The sequence below is a fragment of the Eucyclogobius newberryi genome, unplaced genomic scaffold (assembly GCF_026437365.1).
Source record: "Eucyclogobius newberryi isolate DKJ021-1_F unplaced genomic scaffold, fEucNew1.0.hap1 SCAF_18, whole genome shotgun sequence".
Lineage (NCBI taxonomy): Eukaryota > Metazoa > Chordata > Actinopteri > Gobiiformes > Gobiidae > Eucyclogobius > Eucyclogobius newberryi.
Window position 1 is genome coordinate 9,116,314 of NW_027315812.1, and position 25,485 is coordinate 9,141,798.

The window sequence follows — 25,485 nt, forward strand, 5'->3', positions numbered from 1 at the left end:
AGATGGAGGGATGGAAGAGGGAGAGATGGAGGGATGGAAGAGGGAGAGATGGAGGGATGGAAGAGGGAGAGATGGAGGGATGGAAGAGGGAGAGATGGAGGGATGGAAGAGGGAGAGATGGAAGGATGGAAGAGGGAGAGATGGAGGGATAGAGGGAGAAGGAGAGATGGAGGGATAGAGGGAGAAGGAGAGATGGAGGGATAGAGGGAGAAGGAGAGATAGAGGGATGGAAGAGGGAGAGATGGAGGGATGGAAGAGGGAGAGATGGAGAGATAGAGGGATGGAAGAGGGAGAGATGGAGGGATGGAAGAGGGAGAGATGGAGGGATGGAAGAGGGAGAGATGGAGGGATAGAGGGAGAAGGAGAGATAGAGGGATGGAAGAGGGAGAGATAGAGGATGGAAGAGGGAGAAGGAGAGATAGAGGATGGAAGAGGGAGAAGGAGAGATAGAGGATGGAAGAGGGAGAAGGAGAGATAGAGGGATGGAAGAGGGAGAGGAGAGCGTCTGAGGCACATGTCGAGTGCATCGTCAGAGCACATCAGACCTACTCGGAAACATGTTAGCTCCACAGACTCTTCGAAGAGACTACAGGACCCACAATGCACTGGGGCCGACCCGGACCCGCAGACCCGTCTCCTGGGATCCGCAGGTACGATAGGAGGAAGGGACGGTACAGGGAAAGCGCTCGGGGTCCACGTTTCCTTTAAAACCGGGCATACACGCTTTGAAACGTATGTCGTTTTTGAGCAGAGAAAAACGTGACGGATGAAGTCGTGTTGACGCTGTAGTTTTAATTCTGTGTAATACATATTTAAGTATTCTAAAATAAGGATCAAATCTATTTTTAAATGTTGAGTTGGAACACATTAAAGACTTCTATGAGGGGAAAAAAGGACAAAGTTTGATAGCGCTATCATTTCTTTAGCTACATTAGGCTTTAGTGTGTGATTGTTCTTTATTAGAGTAAAATTAGACTTCACACTTTTCCATTCTGTGACGTTCCGGTTTTATTTATATTATTTCTCAGCCTAAAGTGTGTTGAACTTGTCCAATCCAGTGTGTCATCCTCGTGTTGCTCCGCCTCCTCCCGTCTCTCCTCCCCAGACTCATCACACACTGTATTTGCGTGAATCTGTCGCACTTATATTCAAGTTTTGTTTACAACTTTTCTAGAGCTTTTAAAAGTTTGTTACTTTGTCATGTCTTGGTCTTTTGACTCATATTAAAGTTGTCTGTTCTGTTATAGAATACAGCAGCAGAAATGTATATCAGTGCTTTTTATTATTATATACGATTCTGGGCCAATATATCGGTGTGTCCCTAATTTGTACACGGCAAACAATATTATACAATTATGTTTTCATTCATGCACACACACACACACACACACACACACACAAACACACAAACACACAAACACACACACAATTAATAATGACAATAAGTCTCATTTGTACTATTACGTTTTAGAAAGAGATATATATTCTGCCTCCGCATGTTCACAACGTTAAGCCCTTGATGTATCTGCAGCCGCGGTGCCGCTGTAAGACACTCGTTTGGGCCCGTTTCCGTGGAGCTACAGCAGTTAAATTGGGGCCACGTTGTTTCAGTCGTCTCGGCGTGAGGCGGGTGTCGGAGGGGGCGGGGCCACGAAGACCATCTCATGTTCAAACTAATCATACAAGACGCCTCGCCAGGGAATCTGACACGTTAACGAGACCGCCGGCTGCATTCGGCTGTAAACTGCCTTACCCAGAATACACTTGGAAAGCCCTGTCTTTGAAATGACTCACGGCCTTGTCCGGTTTTGTCCTTAGTTTTGGCGTTTTTGCTCATTTCATCCACTTAGCTCAAGGTTAGTGGTTTGATTCCTGCCAGTAGCAACGCGACCTTTACCCATTTTTAACTTTTTATAATGAATTGTCTTGTCCAGTTGTTTTAAACCTCTAGTTTTAGTCATTTACGGTCTTAAGGTTTAATGTTTTAAGCACAATAATTACTTTTTTGAGCTTTTACCATGTTATAACATTGTTTCTTCATCAAAAACATTCCTGGAGTTGTATTTAACGTCATTCACACTCTTTTCACGCAGCCCTCTCCCTCAGAAAGCACTCGATCTGCTGTCAAATCTTACATCATACGTAGCTAAAATATCTCGTTTTTTCCCCGTAGTTATTCCAACTGTTGCCAGAAGGCGAATGATGAAACTTTAATGTTGATTAATTTTGTACCAAAGGAAAGGAACTAAAAAGCTGGTTTAAAGGCCAATAATTAATACAAACAATCCATAATATGTGTCCGTTTTAAACCTGCTTTTTGTGTTTCTCGCTTTAGTCCTAATTTTGGTTTGGTTTAGGGCTTGATTTATCCTGCTTAGTCATGAGTTAGTCCTGACTTTGTGAATTGTATTACACTATATGATATTGTACTTGATTATTGTGAATGTTTGATCACGTGTTTTTTTCTCATTTTGGGTTTAAAACGGATTTGCCAGTGATTTAAAGACATTTAAACAACTAAAACGAGTAGACTTCTGCTGTCCCTGCTGCTGAGTAACGCCGCCGTGACTCACAAATGTGTCACCGTGCATTGTTCCTGCCAGAAAGTGTGAGAACTGCTGAAAAAACGTTGTTTGTTGGTGATTTCAGGACGATGTTCCCATCAAAGAGATCAGCATCACTCACCACGTGAAGGAGGGCTGCGAGAAGGCCGACCCGAGGCAGTTCGAGCTCCGAAAAGTCCTGGGACAAGGGTCTTTTGGGAAGGTGAGTGGGTCTTTATGAACCAGAACTACAGCTGAGCAATATGGCAAAAACAAAATATTAAATCAATTATTTTTTTGTATTAAATGATCCGTTTGATTCAATTTAACTTCTTTTATTAATAACAAATTATTCAGTAAAACTATAACTGTAATTATACTGGTAACAATAATCATTAGAATTAAAAACTAATAATTGTGAGAATTACATTTTTTATTTTTTAAATACACTACAGTTGCAAAACAAAACTAAAATATTCCACATTCACCACATTTTTACACATAAAAAAGACAACTAAAAAACACAACAAACTAAAAAACAAATTAAGTAACATACATAAGAAGAAAAAAATAAAAATTGTGAGAATTTTAGATGCAAAAAACAAACAAACCATCAGATTTCTATTGTATAATTTTTTTATTCATATTTACATTTGGTTTGCGTCACATTAACTTCACTTTTTTCCAAATTAAGTTTGATTAAAAATGAAAAAACTGGTCAAACACAATGTAACTGTGAAAACCACTGATTAATTTCCCAAACACCAAACTAAATCTGGACTAAAATGATACCAAAACTAAACCCGGACTACAGAAGGACTGCCCCAACACTTAGGCCAAAGGGCACAACAACACTCTGTGCTGTTTGGAGCTGGGATATAAACACTGCTCCTGTCAAATAAATAAGAAATAAATTCAATAAATAAATAAGACATCCACTCAACAACCTCAGCCTTTTTCGTCCCCAAATTTAAACCAGGTCTAAACAAGTAATCAGTCAAAAGGAAACGGCTCATCATTTCATAACATCGCACATGGATTTGTTAAAATGTAAATCAAACTGGATGAAATGTTCTCAATGCTTCAGAGCTTCTCACTGAATGTTTTAGCAAATGTTTTGAGTCCGTGTCCTTCTGTCAAGCCTTTGTGTTGCTCTGTAATCAGACTTCAAAGACTTCAGTGAATAGTGCATTGTGTTTTACGGGCACCGTGTAACCTTTCACAAAGAGTGCTTTTACTAGAATATCTCATGTTTTTATTGCTCAAAAATAGAGATGGACTCATTTATAAGTTGGCTGATGTCGGTGTAATCCCTCATTCGTCCAGGCGTGTGCCATAGTAGAAAAAGCTTCAGTTAAGTTCAGTTAAGCTCCAGATGACTACAACTGAAGCTTTTTCTAAGTTGGCTGATATTTACACTTTTTCGCAGATCGACTTTTAGCCTTTAATCTCCAACATGGGTCAATATTGGCTCAATTAAGTTATATTTTAACACTTTGGTGGGAAGAGGGCGCTGCACAAAATGCGATTGCACTGCTCCCTGACCTTTACATATATCATATCTATATAATTATGAAGATAAATATTTCATCTCTGGGTAAATGGCAGACTGTAGTCCAAGCGCAGAAGCCTAGAAACGGTGAGTTCAAGCGCTGTGCTGTGACGATGAGTCAATCCCGATCATCTGCTGATTTCAATATGTTTACGGAGCAACAGATTAATCATGCTCGGGCGTTAAACACGGGAGAACTGCCACTACTGCCACAGCCGCACTCAGAACTTTGTCCAGGGGAGAACGAGAAGCATCGTGAGTTTAAAAGTACAACAAAGGGAACAGTTTGTGTTTAACTTTCCTGGTAAAGGGCACGCGCGTCTCTTCATGGAGATGTTGTTGCTAATGCATTCCTGCCCAATTAGAACTCTTTTCTTATGTTTTGCCAACAAAATGGGCACATATTTAGCCAAATCAATCTTTTTTAAGGTTAAAGTTCAGGTTAAAGTCCACTTTATTGTCTCCGTCAGGGACATTTTGAGCTTTTCACCTTGTTCCCTCTTTAAAAACATACCTGTATTTGTATTTAGCTTAATTCAGGCTCTTTTCCTGTTTCCTGTTTATGAGGTTGTTTCCCTCTGAACCCCAGAAAACACTCGGTTTCAAATATCCTGGATTAGTCCCATGAGTTCATAAATCATCACCAGATCCTGAGCATTTCTGCCGACAAATCGTAATCGAAATTTTGTGCAAAAGAATGATCTGAAATTCTACTGAAACCATGTTAAAAGTAGCTCGTAGTTTTTTGTTTTGCTTACTTTTTACTTTTACTTCAGGACAGATTTGGTCCCAGTATTTGCACTTGTACTTGTGTCACATTTTTTAATCATGAAACTGTACATTTACTTCTTCCCACCGCTGGTAACAATACAATTACTGCATAATGTATGTCGTTTACATTTTTAACGTAAAGTAAACGATATGTAATCTTACTTTTACAATTATTAAAGCGATTAATTTTGAGTTCCTACTTCCATTACTTTGCATGGCATTACTCTTTTCTTACAATAAATAGATTAAATTCCCAGGATTGTCTGTAAAGCTCTCAATTAAAAAGCTCCAAGACGAGTAGAAACGATTGCATCTCGATTCGATGAAAATTCTAGCTCTACTTGATACTTCTGCTCAATCACTCTCCATCATCCTGTTCAGAACATATGCATATTGCGCTGAGTTTTGTCTGCCTTGTGCATGGTCAAAACGTCTATAATCCACGGGCACGAACCCCATACCGTCCAAGTGCGAGCGCGCCTTTTGATTCCGCCGTTCCCGCGAGAGCCGCTGCCATGGAAATCGCCTTCATGAAAGAGCAATTAGCTTTACGACGGCGCGTGTGTTTATGCTAATCCCCCCACGAGCGACCCAGAAAACCGACGCAGTCTCCGCCGTCCGCGAGCGCCGCCAACATCTTGGTTTCGTATTAACGTGACATTAATATTGGGCTGTAAAATCCTGGAGGAGTTTCCCTGTCCGTTAACGTAGCCTGGAAGCGTGTTTAAAGGTGCACTTTGTAACTGTAAAGTCCTCACTATGGCCTTAAATGCATCTGATTAGCTAATATTTAGCATATAGCAGACGGTTTTTGCTCAAAAATACCTTGCAGGGGGAAAAATGCATTAGATCTGGGAAAAACATGGAATTGTGATTTATGTTTTTAATAGGATTTTGGGCAAATTGGGAAAAAAGACTGAATTAGGCAATAATCAATAAGCAATTATGCAGTATTAGACGGGCTATTTTGTCATTTGTGGAGCAAATTATGGCACTTCAAATGTCGCAGTCTTTTGGCGATTTGCTAATTGCTAATTTTGATTTGATTGACATTAATCTAGATCCTTACTGTAAGCAGATTGATAAGTTTAAAGCTATGATAGGCAGAAAAAAAAAACTGCAATAAAACCGCAATGAAATGGTTTCGTCCAATGAGACTGAACTGTTTTGGGGATTTTTTATTTTATTTGCAATTTTCGTTAGCTTATTTGCAATTGTGGTTAGATTAGCTTTTCTATTTTCATACAGAAATTGAGTTCAGAGTTTTACACTGACTCTTTGAACCTCTAAAGTTACTGTACGTTTTTAAGAAATATCATAATGCATAAAGATTTGTGACTCTTTAACCACATTTATTAATCCCGTGTTTTTGTTTCAGGTGTTTTTAGTGAAGAAAGTGACTGGACCGGACGCCGGGCAGCTCTACGCCATGAAAGTCCTGAAGAAGGCCACGCTAAAAGGTTTGTTTGGTGAAACGCGTGAGTCTAATGTACGGTGGCACTTCTCTGCAGCTAAATCAATCATCTTTATTGTATATTTCCAAATCGGGTCTTCTACAACAATGCCAGTGTCACTTTAAACAGCTAAAAACTCTTACTTTCAAGGAACCTTTATAAAATGTCGATGTTATTTGAATTGATACAGATTTTGTGACAACTGTATTTACTTTATTTGAAGGATTTTAATCATGTTTTATCATCGTTCCCTCCTCAAAAACACAGCTGGAGTCGAATCTTACTTCATTCGCGCTCGTTTCATTAATCACGTTTGCGAGGTTGTTTTTTTCGAAACCTCACAAATCACTCCGTTTTAACTTTCCCTGGATTATCACGTCGCAGGTTAAAATCAGATTGTCGCGAGCTCAGTTTTTGTCCGTTATCCATGAACCGTCACTGGACTCGATGTGCGGTCAAATGTGTCCACAACAAACGGGTGGACACATGACTAAGGGCTTTATTTATTTATTTTTTCATTGTTTATTCCCACTGGCGAAAAGGGAGAGCGCGCCAACATCCAAATAAATCTATGGAAACGGAGGTGCAGTGTGTAATGTCTGTTTTCCGCATTATTTTGAGGTATTTTAAGTTAGAAAAATTTAAATACTGATAACAATGTGACCAAACGCACGTTTAAAAGCCACTTAAAGCCACATTAATGCATCATATGTTCACTTAAAGGTGCACTACTAGTTATCAGTCGGATTTAAATCATGTTTTATTTAATTTTTGTCACTGTTCCCTCCTCAAAAACATAGCTTAAATTGCGTTTTGCTTCTTTAACGTTTGTTTCATCAATCACGTTTACGAGGTCGTCTCTTCTAAGCCTCACAAATCACTCCGTTTCAACGTCCCCCAGATTGTCGCGTCACAGGTTAAAATCCGGTCGAAATAACTCTATGGAAACGGAGGTGCAGTGTGTAATGTGTGTTGTCCACATTATTTTAGGTTAGAAAATGTGAAATACTAATGCCAATGTGACCAAAAGCGCGTTTTAAAAGCCACTTAAAGCCACATTAATGCATCTTATGTTCACTTTAAAGCTGCTCTGCTCTCCATGCAGATGTTCTGGCTTTGACTACTAGAACGTCTGTTGCGTTGTCAGACTTCAATATGTGCTTTTGCTATTAAAACAGTCACAAACAGTCCCCACACATTCTGGCTCTGGCCTCGCAGACAAATGGCCTGTTTCCGTTTATATCCTGGCTCTAAGTGAATCGTCCCAGAGCGTGCGGGGAGCTTGTTTTTCCCTCGTTGTTGTGGTTCGTTCGTCATCGCCCAAAGTGGAGTTTCGCGCCTCGACATGAGACGGACACAAACTGAAGAAACACTCCAGATTTAGACCAATGTTTGCAAGTAAATGTCTTAAACGAAACAACAAAAAAGTACAGGGTAATTATTGTGATGGGTAAATTGATTAAACTAAACTGAACTGGGCGGAGCGTATAATCACTTTAATATCGTTTTTTGTGTGTTGTTTTTAAAACGCTGTCTTGTTTAGAGCGTTACATCAATACAGAAAGCCATTTTTATTTTGTTTTTTGAAAAGGAAAAAGCAAAATTTTATAAAATCAAGGTCTGTAAATATGAGGAAATTATCTTGTCCTTTGTGACTGAATATTCCGGGTTCAATTGTACACTTTAGATTTGACGTCACGATTCCAGACAAACAAACCGATGTAGAAACCAAAACTGTAGACAAAGATGCTCGGTTTATTTACCTTCCTTGTTTTTTGCATTTCATTCAGCCAATCACATTCTCACTGAACCCCTGTCATCTTCGTCCGTTTGTTTTTGTTCCTACTTAAGCGTATGAATGTATAAAAGACACATATTCTGAATGTTAAAGGACAAACATTGTGCTTTGAGCTTTTAACCCTGTTCTAACATTGTTCTCTCATCAAGAACACACATGGAGTAGCATTTAGCTTAAGTCATGCTAGTTTGATGAATCCTGGTTAAAAAATCCTCTTTCCTCCGAGCGTCATAAACTCTCCGTTCTGAATCTCCTCGATAACTGACATTTCCTCCATCTGTGACGTGGCTTTGAAAAACTTCTGCTGTTTTTAAAGTCCATAAATCATCTCCAGACTCACTCTGTGTCAGTGACAAGGAATTTGGAGGCTAGCTTGATTTTTAACTAGTATTTTAAACGGTTCACTTCCCTCTGCAGAGCTCAGTTTCTCTGGTGTCTCCTAAGGCTGGACAAAATAATTTTGTTTTCTCTAAAAAAAACATTATTTAACAGTCATTTTTTCAGTTCTAGAACAAGAAATGCCAAAGTAAAACTACTACAGAGCATGTTTAAATGCCTGTAAAAATACAAATAATGCATCATATCTGTCCTTTTAATGAAACAATAAAATGTTACGCTTGGTTTGAAATTGAAATGGATGTTGTTTTGTGGGAGGACGACACGCTGGTACGCGCTGCTTTTCTCCACACTTTGGAAATCCGCCCACATAAACACCGTCAGTGCTTTGTCTGGTTTTACCTTAGCGAAACGCGACTAGACAGGTCTATTTCTAGCAACCGTGGAAACCGTAGGACCATATTTAAGTTGCCATGATACTACAGAAAACTAATATACAGTTCTACTATAGAGCTGTAGCTAACAATTACTTAAGAAGTCAAATAGACAAATGTTTGAATAAGAACACATTTTTTGACAAATAAAGATACAAATGATCTCTGACTGAAAACTTCAAGATAGAGAATATTTGCAAATAAGGATCACATTGTAAGAATTGTAAGAAAAATGAACAAAAGAAAAAAGAAAAATTGAAATTTTGATTTAATAATGCCACTGTGTTTGGGACAAAATGTCGTTGTTCAGTCACAATTATTCCGATTAATTGTCGCAGCAAACACAAAGTAGTTTTCAGTTGGAATAATAGTTAAAATGTAAGTTGGATGATCAGTATTTAATTGCATTTTCTCATATGTTCATATATTAAATCAATGTTCAAGTCCAAAAAGCTTTAACAAATCAGAGAAGATGGTTAAACTAATACAATAAATGAAATGTTGGGATTTTGACCCTCTGAGGCTGTTGTAGTTTGGGTAGTTTATGCAAAAACATCATTAGATATAAAAGTTAGGTAAATTATAGATTATGAGATTATGAGTTTGTGTTTAAAGGTGTTTCCTCGTGGTGTGGATAAATCATTTGTCCTGCCACGTATCAATCATAAAATGCACCTACCGCTCACCTGCAGCCGCGTGCAGTTCGTGCCCACGTTTCCGCGTGCCTAAGCGCATGGATCTATCATAATATAGTTCCCTCAGTGTACGGGGCAAAATGAAGACGGAGAAAGACAGTTCGAGCTGACGCAGAAGTGGACTGAAATCTACAGGAGACGAGAGATGTGATGCCATCCGTCGCGCTGATAAACAAACGCACGTGTGTGTTGTATCAGTCCGCACGGGGCAGTGCGCATGCGCACTTCCGCCTGCGTTCTCAAATCACCGAAAAATCGTTCATAACGCCTTTAAGTTAAAGTAGCATCTCTAAATCATGAATTTGCTTTTCCAGTTCGAGACAGAGTTCGGACGAAGATGGAGCGGGACATTTTAGTGGAGGTCAATCACCCGTTCATCGTGAGGCTGCACTACGGTGAGTCGACCAATCGCAGCGCTCGCCGTCCGAGCGGAGAGCGATCCGATTGGTCCGAACGGAGGTCTAAAACGACTTTGAATGTTTCCGCAGCGTTCCAGACGGAGGGGAAACTCTACCTGATCCTGGACTTCCTCAGAGGCGGCGATCTCTTCACTCGTCTCTCCAAAGAGGTAAATAAAGAAGTCTAAATTTAGTTTGGGGCGTTTTTTATGACTGTATGTTTGTATTATTTAAATCTATGAAGCAGATGTTTAATATCATGATGTTTTTATGGGATTATCTGGATGATGTGTCATGGAATCAGACAAACATGTCCTTGGGATGAGACATGCGCCGATGCTATTCCTTAACACATAGAGAACACAATTCAACTTAGAATATGAAACGACACAGAAACGTCAGACATTTGTATGGCATGCATGGGAGAAAACGCGGGGACTGATCACGTAAGCTGTTGTAAGAAGCCTTTCCCATGCTGGTTGGTTTTATTAGATATTCTGGAATAGGCGGGTCACATTTCTCATTGGTCAGCCTCATATCAAGGCACTTGGTATTTTTCCGTAGAGATAAAGCCTGCAAGGGGGGGTGCAACTCCCCCCCCTCTGGGGCAACATCCTTTGGCCCATCTTTACGACCCCTTCACAAACAAATGCAGTTTGTCACACACCCGTTCTTCTCTTAGACTAATGATGCAGATAAAATATCACTATTATGCAGATAAAATACATCACAGAAATATACTCATATATTCACATTTTATCACATGATGACATTGAAATCCATTAAAAATATGCTAAAACATTCTTGTAAATGTCGTTTTTTAAGGTTTAAATATTGCATAAAACATGATTTAGAGATGCATTTTGTTACATTTTTATTCTTAAACCGCTTATAACAAAATGCATTCAGCCTTTTTAATGGTTCTTATCACAGACGATACTCTGGATATTGTAATTTAGCCAACATTTCTCAAACAAAATGTGAGATTTTATCTATTTTTTGTTATGTAGTCTCTGCATTTTGTGTGTTCAGATTTTATGCCCAGAAGACTTGATGTTATTTCCTTGTGTTTGTGCGTTTCCAGGTGATGTTCACGGAGGAGGACGTGAAGATCTATTTGGCTGAACTGGCTCTGGCCCTGGATCACCTCCATGGACTCGGCATCATCTACAGAGACCTCAAACCAGAAAAGTAAAAGTCACAAGCAAAAACTGGACTTTCACCTGTGTTTGAGCCCAACTGTCGTGACTAGTTACACTCAGAGTACAGCTACATTTTGTTCTACGCTTTCCTCTTTGAAATGTTACTACTAATAATAGTAATAATATACAGTTTATGATACTATTTTAAACACATTGGACGACTGCATCGGTGTTTGTCTTAATCGTTCTCAGGCTGTGTTCACATTTGTACATAAACCACATCAAAACTGGCACTATACTGGGATTAAACCTGGAACTAAACCAGGATCAAACTAAGGATGTGTTCCCACTGGGTCCTGATCTGAGTCAATTCCAGTTTAGTCCTGATGTAGACTTGGTTTGGTTCAGTTCTGATCCAGGGTTAGTTCCAAATTTAGTCAACATTTTATCTCAAATTTGATCAACCAAGTCTACACCAGGACCAAACCAGGACGAGACCTGGACCAAACCAAGTCTACACCAGGACCAAACCAGGACTAGACCTGGACCAAACCAAGTCTACACCAGGACCAAACCAGGACTAGACCTGGACCAAACCAAGTCTACACCAGGACCAAACCAGGACTAGACCTGGACCAAACCAAGTCTACACCAGGACCAAACCAGGACTAGACCTGGACCAAACCAAGTCTACACCAGGACCAAACCAGGACTAGACCTGGACCAAACCAAGTCTACACCAGGACCAAACCAGGACTAGACCTGGACCAAACCAAGTCTACACCAGGACCAAACCAGGACTAGACCTGGACCAAACCAAGTCTACACCAGGACCAAACCAGGACTAGACCTGGACCAAACCAAGTCTACACCAGGACCAAACCAGGACTAGACCTGGACCAAACCAAGTCTATACCAGGACTAACGTTTGTATATTTTGTATTTCCAGTATCTTACTCGACGAGGAAGGCCACATAAAGCTGACCGGTGTGTAACATTTATGTTCACGGCAAGAGGCTTTCATGGACGTGCGTTTGACCGTTCGTCTTTATCCTTCTTGTGTTCAGACTTTGGTTTGAGTAAAGAGTCGATCGACCATGAGAACAAGGCCTACTCCTTCTGTGGGACAGTGGAGTACATGGCTCCTGAGGTCGTGAACCGGCGAGGACACACCCACAGCGCCGACTGGTGGTCGTATGGAGTACTGATGGTGAGCTCACAATTATACAGAGAGAACGATTCTCCATCATATATTATAATAATAATAATAATAGTCATATATTATAAGAGTTAAAGTGTGAAAAATGCATTTATGACTTGTTTATACTCCTACATTATCTTAATAGTTTCATTTAATCCACTTCATCCATATGTTTCTCTGGGACGTTGTAACTTCAAAAGTAGTTTTCTTAACATGCATTTTTCTCCCACAGAGACCTAAAGATCAGCCCTTTCACACACCAAACTTTACAAACCTGAACTGAAGATTTTGACTGAATGTAATGAAGGATTTGTTATCTCATTCTAAGCCTGATTTATCTAAGTTTTAAGTCTAAAACATTTGGTGAAATGTGAAATTTCAGGCCAATTTTCAGTCAGATCGAGTTTACTCAAAAACTAAATAAGAAATCCAAAATCCCCTATGTAAAATGTATTTTGTATCTAATATGTCAACAAAATGAACTACAAAATGTAAACCTGGCTCTGTCCATTTTTCAGATTTAATTGTTCCACATAATGTGCAATTTTGGCCGTTTTTACACATAAAATGCCTTATTTCTATATGAAAACATGACTGCAGCGCCTCTCCTTGATTTACAAGTGAGCAACACCAAATGTAAAACAAAGCACTATAAACTGTAAGGTACTAAAATGCCATAAAGTGTCATTATTTCTGTACAAAATTAAATAATCAACGAAATAATGTATTGTGACCAAAGATAAATGTAAAACTCAACCAAATAGGGAATAATCTTATACGGAGTGTTCAGATCTAGTTCATCACTAACTCCACTGATGTCTTTTGTGTATCCTCAGTTCGAGATGTTGACGGGAACGCTGCCGTTTCAGGGCAAAGACCGGAAAGAGACGATGACCATGATCTTGAAGTAAGACACTCGATCCGAGCAGAAGCAGAGACACTTCCACTGCTCAGGAAGTGCAGCCACGGCAAGAAAGTCAAAGCTATTTAGGTCGCAGAGTTTTCACATACTTTATCAGTGCATCATAGGAAAGTGCTTCATACACAAGTGCAAGACCATCGTGCAGGTCAAATGCAGAGATTAGCTCGAGTTTTGACACAATTTCTTACCATTTTGGTTTTAATTATTTCGTTGTGTAACTCAAAATAACGTTATCTGGACTAAACAGACTATAAAACACAAAATAAATCCTTTTTTAGAACAAAGACAGTGGCGTCAGAATTGTATTTTCATCGTTTAGTCATACATTTTGCAGTCTTGAAGTCTTCCGTCGCCATATTTCAACCTTTACTTGGTTAAAAATGTATTTAAATAGCCTCAATGTACAATAGAAATGATTACAGACAAGTCGACAACTAAATTAATCTTAAATTAATTTGCGATTATTATCTAACCCTAACCCTTAGTCATGTTTTTCCTCAATTTTAGTCACTTTTAGTCATGTTTTTTTTTTTTATTATTACTTTCAGTCAAACTTTGTTGCATTTAGACACAGTTTGTCACTTTTACTTATGCTTTGTCATATGAGTCACGTTGTGTTTGTCACTTTTTCTCCATGTTTTTCAAATTTTTTGTATTTTTTTTTTGTATTTTTAGTAAAAAAATTCTCACTTTTAGTTATGTTTTTCTTTCTCACTTTTAGTCATGTTTTTCTTTCTCACTTGTCATGTTTTTCTTGCTTGCTATGTTGCACATTTGGAGGATTTCTGTTTTAAGAGCGTCAATCCTCCAAGCGTATATGAAAATATGAATAATAGTTATGACAAAAGAAAATCTGACTTGTGTGTGTTGAACTGGAGCCTCTGGTCTCTGTTTCTCGCTCGTCTCATAAAACGCTGATGTCACGTCCTGTGGTTTGATCAGAGCCGGCGTCGTGTTTCCGTCTTATTAATAATATCTGTCTTAAACGTGTGTCTCTCTCTCACACATTTGTTGTTTTGTCGTTGATCAGGGCCAAATTAGGAATGCCGCAGTTCCTCAGCTCCGAGGCCCAGAGTCTGCTGCGGAACCTGTTCAAGCGGAACCCGGCCAATCGACTCGGTAAAAACGCTGCCAATCCACACTTTTTGTCATTATAACTGCGAAATATAAACCAACTGTGTTTTACTATTTATTCAGTTTATCTGTGTTATTTTTTTAATGATTTTACTGTGCGTTTTATACTGTGTTTAACATGTTTTTGCTTTATTAAGGTTATTATTAGTGTTATTATTAGAGAAAAAGCTATAAATAAATGGAAGAGAAAAAAAAAATTATATATATATATATATATATATATATATATATATATATATATATAAACAAACTGCTCACATAAAGACTTGCAAAGTGAAAATATAAAATGCAAAAATGATCAATATAAAGCAAAACATGCCGTCAGTAGATGAAGTTAGAAGTATAGTTAATAGTGAATAAATTATACTTTGTTTTATTTTAGATTCATTTTATGATATAGTACTGTATGTTGTTAAAAAGAGATTAAGTTTTTTTTAGAGTCTTTTACTTTTGTGTTAAAATGTGTGATTTTTGTATTTACAAAAACTTGAACGCGATGCTGATTAAGTGTCATTATTATATATTAGTATGTGTGTTTTATCTCGCGTTATTCTTAGTTACAGTGATCCCTCGTTTATCGCGGGGGTTACGTTCCAAAACGAACCCGCAATAGGCGAAATCCGCGAAGTAGAAACCTTTATTTTTTTACAGTTATTATACAATGAAATACTCCATAAAACATTGAAGCTCACGCGCGCCGCTCTCACCGGCCTCTCATGCGCGGCGCCGCTCTCACCGGCGTGTCCCGCAGCTCACACGCGCGCTCTCACCAGCCTCTCACGCGCGCCGCCGTCTCCCGCAGCTCACACGCGCGCTCTCACCAGCCTCTCACGCGCGCCGCTCTCACCGGCGTGTCCCGCAGCACACGCGCGCTACCGGCCTCTCCCGCAGCTCACACGCGCGCTCTCACCGGCCTCGCAAACTTCAATTTGGCAAGCGTTTTTACGTACGTGTACATATTAAACCATAACGTTATTAACACACAGGTAGAGAAGACGCGGAGAGACTGTTTAGCCAATCAGAGTGCAGAACACAATGCATGATGCAAATCCGCGAAGCAGCGAGACCGCGAAAATTCAACCGCGTTATAGCGAGGGATCACTGTACACCTTTTTCTTTTGCCTTAAAGCTCTAATCACAGCTTTTTCCCAGAAAGTGCATGTAAAAGCGTAACCTGATGCCCTCTGTTGGTGAGGACCGGCGTCACAGCCTGTGTTTGTGTTCATGCGTGTTGGTCGTTGTTGTGTTGTAGGAGCTGGACCTGACGGCGTGGAGGAAATCAAGAGACATCACTTTTTCAACACAATCGACTGGAACGTAAGTGTCGAGTAGAGCATGATTATTTTACCATATTTTTATCTTTTCGACATGTCAAGTGATTATTTCTAACGTAAATTGACATTTTTGGCCAAATTAAGGTATAAATATGGTGACTGAAGGCTTCTAGATAGAAAATATTTACAAATACAATCATATTACTGCAGAAAATCAGATATAGTTTATTCTTTTTTGACATTTTGATGCAGAGAATTTGACCTGTTTCCTACTAAATTTGCGATGATTCTTTTCGGTAGAAATTGTTTCGAAGAGAGATCCCCCCTCCGTTCAAACCTGCGGCCGGACGTCCCGACGACACGTTCTACTTTGACCCCGAGTTCACCGCCAAAACTCCCAGAGGTGAAATACTAACGCATAGCAACACAATACTAACACATGGCAACACAATACTAACACATGGCAACACAATACTAACACATAACAACACAATACTAACATAACAACACAATACTAACATAACAACACAATACTAACACATAACACAATACTAACACATGGCAACACAATACTAACACATAACACAATACAAACACATGGCAACACAATACTAACACATAACAACACAATACTAACACATAACAACACAATACTAACACATAACAACACAATACTAACACATAACACAATACTAACACATGGCAACACAATACTAACACATGGCAACACAATACTAACACATAGCAACACAATACTAACACAACACAATACTAACGCATGACAACACAATACTAACACTGGCAACACAATACTAACACTGGCAACACAATACTAACGCATAGCAACACAATACTAACGCATAGCAACACAATACTAACGCATAGCAACACAATACTAACGCATAGCAACACAATACTAACGCATAGCAACACAATACTAACACTGGCAACACAATACTAACACTGGCAACACAATACTAACACTGGCAACACAATACTAACACATAACACAATACTAACACATGACACAATACTAACACATGACAACACAATACTAACACATGACAACACAATACTAACACATGACAACACAATACTAACACTTTGCAACACAATACTAACACTTTGCAACACAATACTAACACTTTGCAACACAATACTAACACTTTGCAACACAATACTAACACTTTGCAACACAATACTAACACTTGGCAACACAATACTAACACATAACAACACAATACTAACATAACAACACAATACTAACATATAACAACACAATACTAACATATAACAACACAATACTAACATAACAACACAATACTAACACATAACAACACAATACTAACACATAACAACACAATACTAACACAACACAATACTAACACATGGCAACACAATACTAACACAATACTAACGCATAGCAACACAATACTAACACAATACTAACGCATGACAACACAATACTAACACTGGCAACACAATACTAACACATAACACAATACTAACACATGACACAATACTAACACATGACACAATACTAACACATGACACAATACTAACACATGACACAATACTAACACTGGCAACACAATACTAACGCATAGCAACACAATACTAACGCATAGCAACACAATACTAACGCATAGCAACACAATACTAACGCATAGCAACACAATACTAACGCATAGCAACACAATACTAACGCATAGCAACACAATACTAACACTTTGCAACACAATACTAACACTTTGCAACACAATACTAACGCATAGCAACACAATACTAACACTTTGCAACACAATACTAACACTTTGCAACACAATACTAACACTTTGCAACACAATACTAACACATACTAACACATGGCAACACAATACTAACATAACAACACAATACTAACACATGGCAACACAATACTAACACATAACAACACAATACTAACACATAACAACACAATACTAACACATAACAACACAATACTAACACATAACAACACAATACTAACACATGGTAACACAATACTAACACATGGTAACACAATACTAACACATAGCAACACAATACTAACACAACACAATACTAACGCATGACAACACAATACTAACACTGGCAACACAATACTAACACATGACACAATACTAACACATGACACAATACTAACACATGACACAATACTAACACATAGCAACACAATACTAACGCATAGCAACACAATACTAACGCATAGCAACACAATACTAACACTTTGCAACACAATACTAACACTTTGCAACACAATACTAACACTTGGCAACACAATACTAACACTTGGCAACACAATACTAACACTTGGCAACACAATACTAACGCTTGGCAACACAATACTAACGCTTGGCAACACAATACTAACGCTTGGCAACACAATACTAACGCTTGGCAACACAATACTAACGCAGGCAACACAATGCTAACACTGGAAACACAATACTAACACTGGCAACACAATACTAACACATGACAACACAATACTAACACACAGGCTGTTTTCATCACAATCCACTGCGACCTTGAAGCGGGACCGCGAGTGTCCGAGTTAAACTGTTCCGTCGGCTCAGTTTAAATGTACTTTAATCATAGGAAGAGAAACCAAAGCGATCGTTTTACTTCATTATCATCAAAGTTGGCCATTTTACATCTTTATTCTTGCCCGATGATGGTGTCGCCCGCAAACTTGATCAGTTTTACGGCGTCGTGGCTAAAGGTGCAGCAGTTTGTTTACATAGAGAAGAGCAGAGGGGAAAGAACACAGCCCTGTGAAGCTCCTGTCTAATAGGGATGTGAAGATTATTTGGTTAATTATGTAGGTCGCAATCTAATCGTAAAAAACTAAAAGTATATAATTGTGACTATTTTAGAAGCAAAAATTAGTGGTTTTAATTAAATTTATTGTTAAAGAAATATGTCTAAATATAAAGTACTTTTTTCAATCCGGCTGTTTTCATCATATTTGCTTTATTTTGTGATCCAGACCGTGCAATCCTGTGAAGCTGGTCACAAATTTGAGAAAGAGAAACGTGTCAGACGAGATTTCGCACAGTCAGTTGTGAATAATCGTTAAAATCGTCCTGTTTTTTTTTCTCACAATAAGTCAGACAGCTCTGCTCCGTTTTCACGTTAATCAACAGTTCAAATAAATACTGTTTACAGACTTTTCAGTGCACACACGTATTTATCAGTCAAACAGTTTATATTCTAGATGTAAATTAGATCAAACTAATCACAAATATTAGTTTTAAGGCAAATCTAATCGACTCTAATATGGTCACGATAGTGTCAAAATGTCTGGACATTCGCCGTTTTTAATCAAATGTGCCAAATTGGGCAACGACAAAGACAATATCGCCTCATTTCCATTTCCAGGACATTTACCGCATTTTCTGGAGTATAAGTCGCACCGGAGTATAAGTCGCCAAAAAATGCATAATAGAGAAGAAAAAAACATAAGTCGCACTGGAGTATGAAATGCGGTTGCAAATGTGAAAATAACAAATAATATCACATAAGTCGCTCTGGAGTATAAGTATATAAGAATAAGTCGCACCCGGCCAAAACTGTGAAAAAAGAAGGTGCAACTTATAGTCCGGAAAATACGGTACACATGTTTACAAATGCAAAAGTGCTGTTAGCATGTAGCGGTAGCCTCTGGGACGACTGCAGTGACCACACCAGAGCCTGATATTCCTTCGCTGCCTCGTGATTTCACCTTCCACACGTGACATCGACGCATCCGTATTCTCTAAAGGCTTTTACTTATTTTCCCGTGTGTTTTGTTTGTGCTCAGACTCTCCCGGCGTGCCTCCGAGCGCTAACGCCCATCAGCTTTTCAGAGGCTTCAGCTTTGTGGCCATCACAGAAGAAGAGACGCAGCCGGTGCCGAACACCGTTGTGCAGGTGCGACTCGAGTTATGCATCGGTTTCATTACGACTGAACGACAGGCAGCAAATGTGTTTCTCTCGCTCAAATGTACTTTACATTTCGGCGTATAAATGTGTTTTTTTGTTTTGACAGTAAAAACCTTCATTATTGGCTCACGACAGGGGGAGATAAATTATTTCCCTCGGCCAACAACAATTTCCTCATCAAATAGACACAGAAATAAATTATTTAAGGAAGGAAAGGTTCAAATGTGCGATCTCAGTCTGTATAAGTAATAAATATGTGAGTAGCCTGTTTTTTTCTACCATTGTTTACCTGATTTCTTCTTTTAGGCGTCGGGTACAAACTGAATCTTAAGCCGAGTTGTAGAGTTTTATGTTTGTTATCAGACCGTAGCAGCGCGTTCACATTTTAGATTTCATTACTCGCCATTGACATTCATAAAATGTTCTTAATGCCAATGTTATGATGCCAATTGCATAACTTATTTATTTATTTTTTTTAAATCTTTTAACCATGTTCTAACCCTGTTCCCTCGTCAAAAACACACCTGGAGTAGCATTTCATTCATTCACACTAGTTTGATGAATCCTGTTTGTTAATCCTCGCCTCCAAGCGTCAAAAACACTCCTTTCTGAATCTCCTTGATATCTGATGTTTTCTTGATGTGACGTGGCTCTGAGAATATTATGCTGTTTTTTAAGTCCGCAAATCATTTCCAGACTCCTTCTGAGCATTTCTCCCATCTGATCACGATACAACTCCATGGCTTCCTAGCATCTCCTAGAAAACATGTATTATTAGCCTGTGTAATTCCTTCTGCAGCCAGTAGAACGCGCCAAAACTCAGTCAGTGCCGTGGGAAACGGCAGTATTTTTGTTTGTTATAAACCTTTTTTTGCTCCCTAAAACATAAGATGCCGAACTAAAGTTACTCAAGAGCATGTTTAAAGGCTGATAAATAATAAGTCATAATAAAGAATTCATATTATCTGTCCTTTTAATTTGAGACATTTGAAAAAAATCAAAAAAAAAAATCATCCCCTCTGATATTCGCGCTTGTGTTACAGAAGCTACACAGAAGCACATCGCATTTCTCCGACCTGTATGACATCAAGGAGGACATCGGCGTCGGCTCGTACTCCGTCTGCAAACGCTGCGTCCACAAAGGCAACGCCATGGAGTACGCCGCCAAGGTCAGCGCGGGGGCGAACGCAGACTTCAGAACCTTTGGAAACTGCAGGCCTGACATCACCGTTTTTTCTTTTTATCAGATTATTAACAAGTCGAAGCGAGACCCGACGGAGGAGGTGGAGATCCTGCTGCGATACGGACAGCACCCGAACATCATCACGCTCAAAGACGTGAGTGTCATTTATAAAGGTTTATAAGAGGACACAGATGGTGCTTATGATCTCTCAAATCAAGGTTCATGGTCGGTTTAGGTGTTTAGCAGTGAGTCAGCCTCTTCATTCACTCATCCACATACCGTATTTTCCGGATTATAAGTCGCTCCAGCCAAAAAATGCATCATAGAGAAGAAAAAAACACAAATGACGCACTGGAGTATAAGTAGCATTTTTGGGGGAAGATTTATTTGATTGAAATGCAGTTTAAAATAATAACAGATGAGAGAACATGGTAAATAGGTGTACATATGCTAACGCTAACACCTTCAGCTACATGACGCACAGGTATGTTAACGTAACATATTAACAGTTATTCAGATAACTATAGCATAAAGAACATGCTAACAAGTTTACCAAAGCATCAGTTTTACCCCAAATCACTAAATCCATTGAATTCTTCTTCCTCTGTCACTTCTAAACAACTCCACAAACTCCAGAGGAAGAGGAAGAGCAGATTCTTCTTCTGCCTCGCTTAGAGCCTAGAGCGCCCTCTTGTGGTTGTCAGTGTGAAAATAGTCAACATGTGAAATGGGATTGCCAGAGTGAAAATAACGAACAAAATGATGCAACAATGCGTTAATAATATCACATATGTCACAAAAACTATTGAAAAAGACTAATGCGACTTGTAATCCGGAAAATACAGTAAATAACAGGCCAAAACGACTAAATCCCCATTAAAAACAAGCAAAAAGAGGCTTATAAATGAGAAAAAAAACAATAAATTCAGTCATTTAGTCTTTAGATTTATTACAGTTCGATTTGGGGCGAGGCACAGATTCCCCGCGACGAGGCCGGACTTGATGGTTTCCGTGACGTTTTGTGGCTCTTCAGGTGTATGACGACGGCCGCTCCGTGTTCCTGGTCACGGAGCTGATGAAGGGCGGGGAGCTCCTTGACAAGATCCTCAGACAGAAGTTCTTTTCAGAGCGCGAGGCCAGCGCCGTCCTGTACACGATCACCCGGACCGTGGAGTACCTGCACGTCCAGGGGGTGAGTCGGACACGACGCGCCTGTGACTCCGCCCCTGCCCTTTAGCGGCGGGGTTGTGGGTTAGAGTCTCGTGGGTTCGGTGGTTTTGTGAATGTTTGCATGTTTAACAAACCGGTTACTGTCTAAAGAGATGATAAACGTTACTGCATAATAACTACTAATGATTATTTTAGTACTCGTCTAGTTGGCATTATTGTTTTTGATTTATCAACTAATCACACAAATATTTCCATTTTACATTGAGACTTTTAAAATGCATTATCAACCAAATAAACGTTAAAACGCGGTGACTAAAGGCTTCTGAATTAGAAACATTTACATATAAGTAAGTAGAAATTGTTCATGAAAAGCCTAAATTGTTTATTCTTTTTTGCCATTTTGATTTAATAATGCAACTGTCTTTGTTATAAATGGTCTTTTTATGTGTTTTAGAGTCTGAAAGGTCCAGATAACGATTGCAGTGATATTTTTTAAAGTTGATTAGTCACGATTAGTCGATTAATTTAAGTTGCAGCTCTAGAAATAACCACTGTATCCAACACTTTATTTAGTTATGATTTTGTCCTGGTTTAAACTTGGTTATTTAAGTGTCTTGTTTATGTTCAGACCTGGTTCAGACCTGGTTCAGACCTGGTTCAGACCCGGTTCAGACCCGGTTCAGACCCGGTTCAGACCTGGTTCAGACCCGGTTCAGACCCGGTTCAGACCCGGTACAGACCCGGTTCAGACCTGGTTCAGACCCGGTTCAGACCCGGTACAGACCCGGTTCAGACCTGGTTCAGACCCGGTTCAGACCCGGTTCAGACCTGGTTCAGACCTGTTACAGACCCGGTTCAGACCTGTTACAGACCCGGTTCAGACCCGGTTCAGACCCGGTACAGACCCGGTACAGACCTGGTTCAGACCTGGTTCAGACCTGGTTTGACAGGGTTTTAGACTCTTTATCCTGGTAGACATGTGGTTTAAGTCCTGTTTAGTCCCTATTTTGGATGTGGTTTGGTTCTAGTTAGACTTTGTCATTAAACCAGGTCTCAAAAACCATCCATTTAAATGTGGTTTAGACCTGGTTTGGACCTGGTTTTAGGTTTGAACCTTCTTAGTCCTGGTTTAGACTCTATAACCCTCTTTATATGTTCTAATTATGTTCTTCTGTGGCAGGTTGTGCACAGAGACCTGAAGCCCAGTAACATCCTGTACGTGGACGAGAGCGGGAACGCAGAGTCCATCAGAATCTGTGACTTCGGATTCGCCAAACAGCTCCGCGCCGAGAACGGGCTGCTCATGACGCCCTGCTACACCGCCAACTTCGTCGCTCCAGAGGTACAAAAAACAAACCCAAAACACTCGAGACGTATGGTTTTTGAGTTTTTTTTTCTAATAAAAAGTGAGTGGACACAAACATGAACAGTTGTTTTGTTGCAGGTCTTAAAGAAACAGGGTTATGACGCGGCCTGTGACATCTGGAGTCTGGGAGTTCTCCTCTACACCATGCTCACCGGGTCAGTCAACACGGCAAACTTCAAATGTGGTTAATTATGTGTTAAATTAAACGTTATAAATACATTTGTATGACACAGCAGCGCCACCAGGTTTAACATTTTGTGTGGACACTGAAATAAGTTAAATTAATCATGTTTTTATTCTTTTATATGGTTCAATTACAATTTTTATCTAATTTTATTTTGTCTACATAAAAGCAAATAAAGATGGTTTTGATGAAAGAAATTCTTGAACATAAACGGTACAAACTTGACAAGAAAAACAGGAAAATAGTACAGTTTCTTCCTCCAAACGTCATTTTATTTTGTCTATTTGAAAACGAATAAAGATGGTTTTGATGAAAGAAATTCTTGAACATAAAATGTACAAACTTGACAAGAAAAACAAGAAAATAATACAGTTTCTTCCTCCAAACTCTTCTCCAAACCACATCCGTTTACAGACTCAAAAAGACCCAATCTGATCATTTGACAATTGGAAAAGTCTGAATCTCCATCATGATTAAACGTTTTAATTAATTGCAGAATTTGCTTTCACGCTGATGGACCCGTCTTTGTTCTCTTTGTCTTACCGACCTGTTCAAGACCGTGTAACGTCTGCGCGTCGGCGTTCACAATTGTCCAGGGAAGTTGAAATATTTCTTTGTTTAGGTTCACTCCTTTTGCCAACGGCCCCGAGGACACGCCGGAGGAGATCCTGGCTCGGATCGGCAGTGGGAAGTTTTCTCTGACCGGAGGATACTGGAACTCGGTGTCGACAGAGGCAAAGGTACACCACGCAAGAGAAATTACCAGAATATGTTCATTTTTACCTCCAGGCCACGTTCACGCTGCAGGACTTTCACGCTGAATTGAGATGAGTTTGCAGAGGCGGTTCAGATTGCAAATAAAATGCGACAAATTATGAGACGGGAAGTGGCATTTGTCAACGCAAGCCTCGTGTCATCTTTATCTTTTGTCTTAAATTGGCAAAAGCTGATATTTTATTAATTCGCGCTTTAAAAAAACAATTCTATCTTAAACTTAACTTCTTTTTTTTTTTGCATTTTCTAGCGTTGCCGTTGTAGTCTGGCAGCGTGTGAAGGTTTAATCTGTTGAATTATTTTCTAATAAAAAAGTGGCATATCAGTTCAGATTAAAGTAGAACTAAGTAACTGTGGTGATAGCGCTTCCCCTGCAGGTTCCTTGTGAAAATACATGGTCACAAAATGGACTCAAAAGCTTTTTTTTTTATCAGAAAGGGGTTGCACTTCTACCCACTCCTTTTTGAACTATTTTCTTGTAGATAAATAATGTACAACTACAATGTTACATGCATGTTTTTAATCAACGTTTTAGTTTGAAATAAACTTAAACCAACCAAAAAATATAAGTCATAATAAGACCTATGCAAGACTAATCGCGTACGAAACCTTTATTCTAAAAAAAGAGGGAGGGTTTCTCAGGAGAATTGTCATCTCTTCGACGTCGGCAAATTTTACTTTGCTGGTTTTCCGCCCGTAGACAGCAGAGGGCGACGACACCCTGAAAATACATATTTAACCATCGCAGGGACGTACAAAGACCTGGGATAAGATGAAAATGTTACTTAGGTTTAATGTGACCTGCGAATTCAGCGTTGACTCAGCCAGAGTGCGTGATCAGTTACAGTTTATGTTCCAGACCAGACCAGACCATGTTGTTCACTTCTTTCCTCGCGTTTGCTCAGGACCTGGTGTCTAAGATGCTGCACGTGGATCCTCACCAGCGTCTCACGGCGGGACAGGTCCTCAGACACCCCTGGATCACTCACAGAGACCAACTGCCCAAGTACACTCTGAACAGACAGGACGCGCCGCACCTAGTCAAGGTAACGGCCAAACGCCCCGCCGGGAGCGTCGCGGTACCCGGAGATCCTGTGCTAAACTTACAATGCAGTTTTCAACCACAATTCAGCAAATGTTTCTTTTTTTTTTGAGACTTGTTAGATCAATATTGAGTTTTAAAACGTCCAAAGTATTAAAAAAATATCT

The 25,485-nt window shown here is 39.4% G+C and overlaps 1 protein-coding gene across 4 annotated transcripts in view; it reads left to right on the forward strand.

Moving 5' to 3' along the window:
- LOC140364374 (ribosomal protein S6 kinase alpha-3) overlaps positions 1 to 25,485 on the forward strand; it is a 77,446-nt gene that overhangs the window by 48,003 nt on the left and 3,958 nt on the right. For 2 of the 4 annotated variants that reach the window (XM_072450476.1, XM_072450479.1), the window contains 19 exons: positions 2,650 to 2,766; positions 6,245 to 6,326; positions 9,898 to 9,978; positions 10,072 to 10,151; positions 11,066 to 11,172; positions 12,073 to 12,110; positions 12,191 to 12,333; positions 13,161 to 13,231; positions 14,277 to 14,365; positions 15,633 to 15,697; positions 15,955 to 16,057; positions 19,478 to 19,587; positions 20,643 to 20,768; positions 20,847 to 20,936; positions 21,816 to 21,974; positions 23,133 to 23,294; positions 23,397 to 23,473; positions 24,125 to 24,242; positions 25,182 to 25,322. In XM_072450476.1, coding sequence (XP_072306577.1) covers positions 2,650 to 2,766; positions 6,245 to 6,326; positions 9,898 to 9,978; positions 10,072 to 10,151; positions 11,066 to 11,172; positions 12,073 to 12,110; positions 12,191 to 12,333; positions 13,161 to 13,231; positions 14,277 to 14,365; positions 15,633 to 15,697; positions 15,955 to 16,057; positions 19,478 to 19,587; positions 20,643 to 20,768; positions 20,847 to 20,936; positions 21,816 to 21,974; positions 23,133 to 23,294; positions 23,397 to 23,473; positions 24,125 to 24,242; positions 25,182 to 25,322 — 1,959 coding nt within the window. Of the gene's footprint in view, positions 1 to 523; positions 651 to 2,649; positions 2,767 to 6,244; positions 6,327 to 9,897; positions 9,979 to 10,071; positions 10,152 to 11,065; positions 11,173 to 12,072; positions 12,111 to 12,190; positions 12,334 to 13,160; positions 13,232 to 14,276; positions 14,366 to 15,632; positions 15,698 to 15,954; positions 16,058 to 19,477; positions 19,588 to 20,642; positions 20,769 to 20,846; positions 20,937 to 21,815; positions 21,975 to 23,132; positions 23,295 to 23,396; positions 23,474 to 24,124; positions 24,243 to 25,181; positions 25,323 to 25,485 lie in introns of those variants that run through there. The other 2 variants (XM_072450478.1, XM_072450477.1) reach the window with 2 other exon arrangements.